The sequence below is a fragment of the Dendroctonus ponderosae genome, unplaced genomic scaffold (assembly GCF_020466585.1).
Source record: "Dendroctonus ponderosae isolate FM_Combo_2020 unplaced genomic scaffold, Dpon_F_20191213v2 Dpon_F_20191213_9, whole genome shotgun sequence".
In the NCBI taxonomy this organism is placed as follows: Eukaryota; Metazoa; Arthropoda; class Insecta; order Coleoptera; family Curculionidae; genus Dendroctonus; species Dendroctonus ponderosae.
The window spans coordinates 4541117-4548113 of NW_026019116.1; the positions used below are offsets into that span (position 1 = coordinate 4541117).

Genomic DNA, 6997 nt, shown 5'->3' on the forward strand with positions numbered 1-6997 from the left:
TTGGCGATTAGTTGCTGCTGCTTCGGCCACCATCATTCGGTCAGCTGTTAATCTATCCACTTTTTCCCAATGAATCCAGTGCATTTTGTTGGCTAGTTCTATATTGGCAGGTTAGAGTCTACTGTCAATATGTGCAAGATCTCGGCGGGTTTCATGTATCCGTTCCAGTAAAAGAGCTCCTTCCGCCCGGTTGTAGATATTCTTGGCCTGGTTGGTTCTGAAGTATCTCTTCATCTTCAAGAAGGTTGGAATGATCTTCGTTTCACGGCATCGTAGCAAGAAAGCCAGTGAACACAGGAGCTGCGCCTTCTTCTTACGCAGGTTTTCCAGGTATCCTCCCCGTAGAGGCGTAGGAGAACAAACGGCTGGGCTGCATAAATACGACGGGGGATCCAGCAGTTGAACCAGTCTTAGTCGGAAAGCACGGGAGATCACTTCGCCCACTGCCTCATCGCCTTTGATAATGTCCACCGCAGTTGTGGACGAAACGTCAGGAAGAAATTCCCATAGACCACGGCTTCAAAGCCCGGAAAACATTCCTAAATGTAATAAAGGGGTTGTTTGGGCAGATCCAGCAGGAGAACGCGCAGCCCCAGCACATGGACCTGCACAGTTTCGCCGGCTTAGAGTACAGCAATGGGCAGCAAATCCAATACCAGAACCAGCCGAACAGCTGAGACCCGATCACGGACTTTGGCTGCTTCTAGAAGAGACTTTCCGTTTATGTTGCCGCATTTAGTTTAGGGAGTTTAGAGGGTTTTTGATGCGACCGGAACGATCGATTGTGAGGACACATTCTGGCGTTTGAGTCAGACAGTGTGACGAAGACTCAATCTTTGTCGGACACAATAACTGACTAATCCTGTACAGGGGCAAAACCTGACTATCGATTGTTCTGGTACCGCTCTGACTAGAGAAGTTAGGAAGTTGAGCTGATATTCAAAATTGTGGGCGGAAAAGCTTGAACAATCGAGAATAGCCGTTCAAAAGACCGCTCAATTGTTCGACAAGTTTGCGCTACAAAGCTTTAGGCTGTAACCAAGGACGTAATTACAAATTAGGGCTCCTCACGTTCAAACCATAGGAAATAAAAAATCGACCCCCACGTTTAAGCTTAATTTTTATTAAAGAAATGTTAACGATTGTGGGACGTTTATGTGACTAGTGTTAAGGGGGGCGAGTATTTGACTATTGAATCGCTATTAAATTGTTATCCAGACGAAAAAATTCTGCGTGGTGTATCTCAGCCACACTGGAAGTTCGGAGGCTTAATATCGCATACAACCCCCAGTTTCTTCGTTTGATAATGGATAGGAGAAAGTGCAATAAGCTAATATTTCTATAGGAGTGACGGAGCCAGTGTACAGAACTATTATTTAGCTTTTGGCTCAGAAACCACTTGGGTTGAGTTCACAACATGAAGCTTTTAAGTTGCTACATCGCGTATACTTGAAATGGATCTAAAGCGAAAACAACTGTCTCCAAAAAGCTGATTATTTTTGAACAATAAATACAGAGAATTAAAATTAAATTATGGTGTTTATGCTTGTAGTGCCGGCCGGTCCGCTTTGGCTTCCAGTTTTTCGTTGGTCAAGGCATATCCAGTTCCGCCCTGAAAAGGCATATTTTAACAACCTGAAGCCTATGTGGGATTTCTCCAGCTCTTACCCTCTGCATGATAATTATGTCCTTTTCACTCAGCTTCTTGCTGGTCAATGGATGGAGCATGTCTTTCCTTATCAGCTTTTCCACGCACTCCAAGGTAACGACGTCGCCTCTGGAAACGTCCAAATTACTACTAAGCTGAGCTAAGCAAAACCCGGGAACACTTACGTGGGCCGTAAGACTGCACAAGGCACGGAATTGCTGAGTATATCGTGAGTCACTGCGCACATGTAGCGATTTTCTTTGGCAAATACGGACTTTTTTCCTTCCTCGTTCACTGGCGTGAATTTCACCGGGATTAAGTCCTTGACTTTCAAAGGCTTGCCTGAGACTGGACAGTAGATCGTTGAGTCCTGCAAGCCAGGAATCGTATTAAAGTCCTAAGGTTTTCGGGGGGCGCAACTTACCGGCTTCTCAGCTTTGAGTTGGGCCTTTTGGTGGCTCTGTCCAGGTGTCCAGAAACTAGGCAGCACTTTGTCTTTGCCGTTTGCCATGTTCGATATCGACGATTTGCTCGACTCTAAAACCAGATAAATAACGCATTCGGTCGTCGGGTGAAATAATAAGGGTGTTGATTCACCTGCTTTAAAACCATCTAAGGGTTTGCTGACTATGTTGTTCTCGTTCTTCAGGAATGTGGCCACCCGCTTCTCCATATCGCCGGCTATCTGATTGGCCGCGTCGTCCTGCTCTTTCTTCTTCAGTTTCTCAAACTGTTTCAGTTTTTTGCTGTATTCGGTCTTTTTCGCTATTATGTACTCGAGAATCACCTCCTTGTCGAATAGATAACCGTCCTTCCTGGGTGACATTTAAGGAAAATAAGCTGATTGAATCAAACCGGGCTTTATGGAGCAGTAGGAAAATGATCCTGATTGCTTCAAGAGTTTAGATAGAAAACAACAAAGCATGCAGAGCGAAAAGTGATCGAATTTGCATTTAGTCGAAAAAACACCACTAAGAAACGTTGGTAGTCAATCGAATATACATAAGGGGGGCGTTTTGTTCACTTCGAACGCCTAGAAAAACCCGTCTAATTCAAAGAGCTAATTGAAATATTCCCAACACGACTTACGTGATAACGGGGTTGTGGCAGGGCTGTAGGGAGAGGGAACAGCAGTCGAAATTCTTCACAGAGTCCTTTCCCAGCCTCTGGAAGTTGGTTCCATATCCAGAAGCCTGAGCATCCTTCTTCTTTTCATGGTAAGTGTAAACAGCACCAGCCGTACAGTTTCTCGCATGTCTAGTCATGGTTTGAAGAAAAGTTCACTGGGTATTTCAGTCGAAAATCTAATTTTCCACGCGGATAACACACACGACAGTGGCCAACTTTTGTACATAGATAAAAACAAGTGCTTTTGTCAACTAATCTAATAGGTTAAATTTGTCAACACAAATGGACATGAAGGACTAGCACATGCGCCTGTTATTTAACTTAACGTAACCTCAAACTAACTTGCGCATGTCATTTAAACAACGAGTCAAGTTAGCATATATGCGCTAGTACATGAAGGCTCTCAACGTCACTTCAAGTAAAATTATTGATATTGTACAGGGGGCGTAGCTCAGATGGTAGAGCGCTCGCTTAGCATGCGAGAGGTACCGGGATCGATGCCCGGCGCCTCCAATGTTTTTTTTTAATTCAAAGCGATCCCGGTACGCGGTATAATTCAATATACGCCGCAGATCACAAAATATCGCCCCTGGGGGTATGTTCTGTGCCGTAGATGTCAATTCTTCGATGTTAATGGGTGAGATATAGCGGGCGTTTCGGTTGGAGCTGCTACTTGAGAAGTGGTGGATGTCGATCGCCACCTAGGAAGTAAAATAATTTTACTTACTCTATGACCTGAACTATATATAAAAGTTAGTTTTATATTCAAAGATCGCCACAGTAGTCTGTGCATAACCTCACAAAATATCCCCCCATTCTGTGCATAACCTCAACCGTGGCGGTTCAAAACAAAGTGTGTTATCAAGCATTTTATGTGTACTCCGACGCCCTCCTGCAGCTGAAACAATGCCTCAATTTTTGAGGAGTGCACTTACCAAAGGCAGTCAGTTAGAGGCAAGGTTTTGTAGGAGAAATTTCCATATTCGCAGCCAATTAAGTTGCAAGGACGATTCGAAGAAGGGAAATGAGACTGAAAGCCCGCTAAAGCGGCTCTTGGACGACTCTGCCTCCTTTGAGGACACCAAACCCTCAAACCCCCAACAGAGATGGACCACTATGCCGTATCCGCAAGGTACTCGATCATACGTCGGTTAAATCCCATTTTCATGGCGTAGCTTCAGGTACGAACACCCGAAGGCAAGGGGACAGCTTTCACAAGGCAAAAAAAGACCCAAAAGACTGCAGCATTATCCTGTTCCCAGGCCAGGGCAGCCAATACGTGGGAATGGCCAAAGATCTGCAAAAGTTCCCGATGGCCAGAGACCTGTTTGAGCTGGCCAGCTACATATTGAAGTACGACTTGCTGAAACTGTGCCTCGAGGGCCCCAAAAAGGAGCTGGACCAAACCAGGTAGCATCCATAGCAGCAACCTAAAGTCTAAACTGACCCCAAAGGATTTAGGTATTCCCAACCGGCCATCCTGGTGACGTCTTTGGCCGCCATCGAGAGGCTGAAAGAAGAAAGGCCCAACGCCATCAAGAACTGTGTAGCAACTGCAGGCTTCAGCCTCGGTGAAATCACCGCCTTGATTTTTGCTGGGGCTTTAGGATTTGAAAAAGGTATGGGCGTTTTTAGCGGCTTTTTGGAACGCCAAGCCTCATTTTACTGCCTATTAGGATTGCAGCTGGTTCAGATCCGAGCTGAAGCGATGCAACTGGCCAGTGAAACTCACCAAGGAGGCATGTTGACGGTGTTCTACGGCCCGGATAGCAAGCTGAGCTTTGCCTGCAAGCAGGCAAAACAGTGGGCAGTGGACAAAGGGGACAACGTGCCCGAGTGCAAAATATCCACCTACTTGTCGCCCAATTGTAAAGTCGTTGCTGGAAGTGAGTCAGTAAGAGCATTTTTTCTTACTCCCTAGCCTTGGCAAGGCCTCATGTTGCACTTGTTGCCTCCACAGGCCATCGAGTACCTTGAAGCAAACTACCAAGAATACAGGCTAAGGAAAGTGCATAGACTACCGGTCAGTGGGGGCTTCCACTCGGAGCTGATGGCATCCGCCGTGGAGCCTTTCAGGCGCGCCCTCAACAAAGCGGAGCTACAAGAGCCGATAGTTAGTGTCTATTCCAATCTCGATGGCAAACGCTACCGCAATGTGGAGCACATCAAAAAGCAACTGCCTAAACAAGTAAGTTCATATAATAAAAAAGTAAAATAAACAATTGTGGAAATTTGCGTCAGATTACCCGGCCAGTCAAATGGGAGCAACTGTTGCATGTGGTCTACGAAAGGAACCCCGATGAGGATTTTCCCAATACTTTCGAATGCGGCCCAGGCCAATCTTTAAAGGCCATCCTCAAGCAGGTGAACCTCAAGGCCTGGACTAAATGTTATAGCATAGAAGCCTAAAGTGTAGATGAGTGAAAGTTTTCTTTATTAAATGTGTGATTTCTCCTTGGCTTTTAACATCCGCAGTCCAGCCCTTCTTAGTCTGACCAGATCCAACATTGCTCTTGGTTTGCCGAGTTCCCTCGTCGAATTCCTGCGCGGTTTGCCTGGGGAGATGATTAAGAACAGGAAGTTTTGTCTGGACGTTTATCTTTATTAATCTCAAATATACACAGTTTTTACAAACGAGGCAAATTATCTTGACTGGCCAGCGCGTTTACACCAACAGGGTGTTTGAGTCAAGAATAGACAAGTATCGTCGTTTAAAGATCGAAACCAATCTGAGCATTTCCAACAAAGTTCTATATTTTGGCACATAAAAATTGCACTAAAGTGTTCACACATCACAGTTCCGTAACTGCTTCATGCTCATTGTCGTAACGCCTGTGGCAAACATGCCCTATATCGCCGTCTATGATATAGGGGCCCTTATTCCGGAACGTTCCATATCCCTCGGAGTTCTCGTCGTTTGCAATCTCCCCCGATTTCGGGCTGGCGTAGACTGGAAAGCTGCTCCTAAAGGGCGTTTCTCCTTTTGGGGCGTCCGCCCCCGAGAACGTGTTTCTTTGGTTTGGGTGGTGATGGTGGTGGTGGTGGTGCTTGGGGGGAACATCCACCTCCAAAGAATCCAACATCGAAGCATCTGCAAATCAAACTCTTAGAGGTTCGAGCTTGAAGCAGTCGTCGAGTCAAACCTTGCTCGGAAGACGCAACGGTCTGGATGGGGTGATTGACATCACCCCATCCAGACCCAGTTCCGTTGTTGTTGTTCTTTATATAAGCCCCCTGGAGCCCCAGAACGCTCAACTCGCCAGCCTCTCGTTTGGCTTTTTTCCTGATGGTTTTCGTGTACTCTTTAGTGCCCCGCCTTTTCAAAGTAAAGTCGCGCTCCCCGCTTCGGGATTTGCTGTTCCACTGCACCCAGTTGTAGCGCAGCATCGGGTCCTTTGGCCCCCAGTTATGTGAAGGTTCTAGCGAAGTCTTCAGCCTCTATAAAACCCTTTGAGTCAAAGTCAAGGTTTGGGGCGAAAGAAAAACTTACATCGCTGCTGGTGTATCCGTCCTGGTTCCTCATCACAAAGAGCCCCATGACGAAGATGAAAACAAAGGCTGTGAGAACGACTCCGCCTCCTACGGCGTAGAGCCAAACGGGGTCGTTTGCGCTCCCTTCAAGGGGCATGGTGGCGAGTCCCCAGACAAACACGCCGATTAGGAGAAAGGGGATGAACCACCAGAGAATAAGCCAGATTTTGGACAGGATGTGGCCCAGCATGAACTCGAAGTCCGATTGAATTCGCGTGGTTCCTGTGAAAAGTTGCTGATGACTTCTTAGTCAGGGTCAGGGAGGTGGAAAGGTTCGTACCGTAGAAGGCGATGATGGCCAAAACCTCTATAACCACACTGATCAAAATCAAGTTGCCCACTATGTAGTGGTCCAGCAGATGAACCAAGTCGAAGTCCTGCCTCAGCAGCAGCAAGCAGCTGAGTACAAAGCCGCAGAAGCTGAAGACGACGCTGGTCTGCCACCATTTGAGCCTGATGCCATCGTGCCCGTAGATGGCTTTCAGCAGCGTATAGGAAAGGGTTGCCTACAGTGTTGGGCAAAAATTGATTTTTATTAAAAAAATAAAAAAGCACTAATTTATTTAAATTAATCAAAAAAATCATGATTTTTTCGATTTTTATTAAATCAATTGATAAATCCGCTTAATTAGCTGTTTTAAAGTGATTGCAATTGTTGCCGAGAAGATTCAAGCTAAGTTGAATCGATTC

General features: G+C 46.1%; 4 protein-coding genes and 1 non-coding gene across 12 annotated transcripts in view; 3 read left to right on the plus strand and 2 right to left on the minus strand.

The window, feature by feature from the left end:
• LOC109541812 overlaps nt 1-1531 on the plus strand; it is a 10789-nt gene extending 9258 nt beyond the window's left edge. Inside the window, exon 11 of one of the 2 annotated variants that reach the window (XM_019910785.2) lies at nt 555-1531. In XM_019910785.2, coding sequence (XP_019766344.1) covers nt 555-677 — 123 coding nt within the window. In that variant the 3' untranslated portion in view covers nt 678-1531. The remainder of the gene's footprint in view (nt 1-554) is intronic. The other variant, XM_019910786.2, reaches the window with a different exon arrangement.
• LOC109541814 (nitric oxide synthase-interacting protein homolog) lies at nt 1104-3109 on the minus strand. Of its 2 annotated transcripts, XM_019910789.2 has the most exons (6): nt 2738-3109; nt 2246-2463; nt 2073-2185; nt 1834-2018; nt 1669-1777; nt 1104-1612 (listed from the first exon to the last, which is right to left on the minus strand). In XM_019910789.2, exons 1-6 carry the CDS (start codon nt 2911-2913, stop codon nt 1541-1543), a joined length of 873 nt encoding a protein of 290 aa, XP_019766348.1. In that variant the 5' UTR covers nt 2914-3109; the 3' UTR covers nt 1104-1540. The 2 variants fall into 2 exon arrangements, with proteins under 2 accessions (XP_019766348.1, XP_019766347.1); XM_019910788.2 differs by having other exon boundaries at nt 2073-2463.
• A 52-nt stretch (nt 3110-3161) lies between these two features.
• LOC109541813 (probable malonyl-CoA-acyl carrier protein transacylase, mitochondrial) lies at nt 3162-5230 on the plus strand. Of its 4 annotated transcripts, none has more exons than XM_048669892.1 (6): nt 3162-3908; nt 3952-4186; nt 4238-4395; nt 4453-4662; nt 4708-4964; nt 5018-5230. In XM_048669892.1, the coding sequence occupies exons 1-6, from the start codon at nt 3683-3685 to the stop codon at nt 5183-5185; spliced, it is 1254 nt and encodes a 417-aa protein (XP_048525849.1). In that variant the 5' UTR covers nt 3162-3682; the 3' UTR covers nt 5186-5230. The 4 variants fall into 4 exon arrangements, with proteins under 4 accessions (XP_048525849.1, XP_048525850.1, XP_048525851.1 ...); XM_048669893.1 differs by having other exon boundaries at nt 3170-3908; nt 3958-4186; XM_048669894.1 differs by having other exon boundaries at nt 3188-3908; nt 4453-4670; nt 4737-4964.
• Trnaa-agc lies at nt 3217-3289 on the plus strand. The gene has a single exon. It is a non-coding gene; the product is annotated as a tRNA-Ala (tRNA).
• A 127-nt stretch (nt 5231-5357) lies between the features above and the next one.
• LOC109541811 (sodium- and chloride-dependent neutral and basic amino acid transporter B(0+)) overlaps nt 5358-6997 on the minus strand; it is an 11550-nt gene continuing 9910 nt past the window's right edge. For all 3 annotated transcript variants that reach the window (XM_019910783.2, XM_048669890.1, XM_019910784.2), the window contains 4 exons: nt 6588-6813; nt 6267-6529; nt 5920-6214; nt 5358-5867 (listed from right to left, as the gene is read on the minus strand). In XM_019910783.2, coding sequence (XP_019766342.1) covers nt 5569-5867; nt 5920-6214; nt 6267-6529; nt 6588-6813 — 1083 coding nt within the window. In that variant the 3' untranslated portion in view covers nt 5358-5568. The remainder of the gene's footprint in view (nt 5868-5919; nt 6215-6266; nt 6530-6587; nt 6814-6997) is intronic.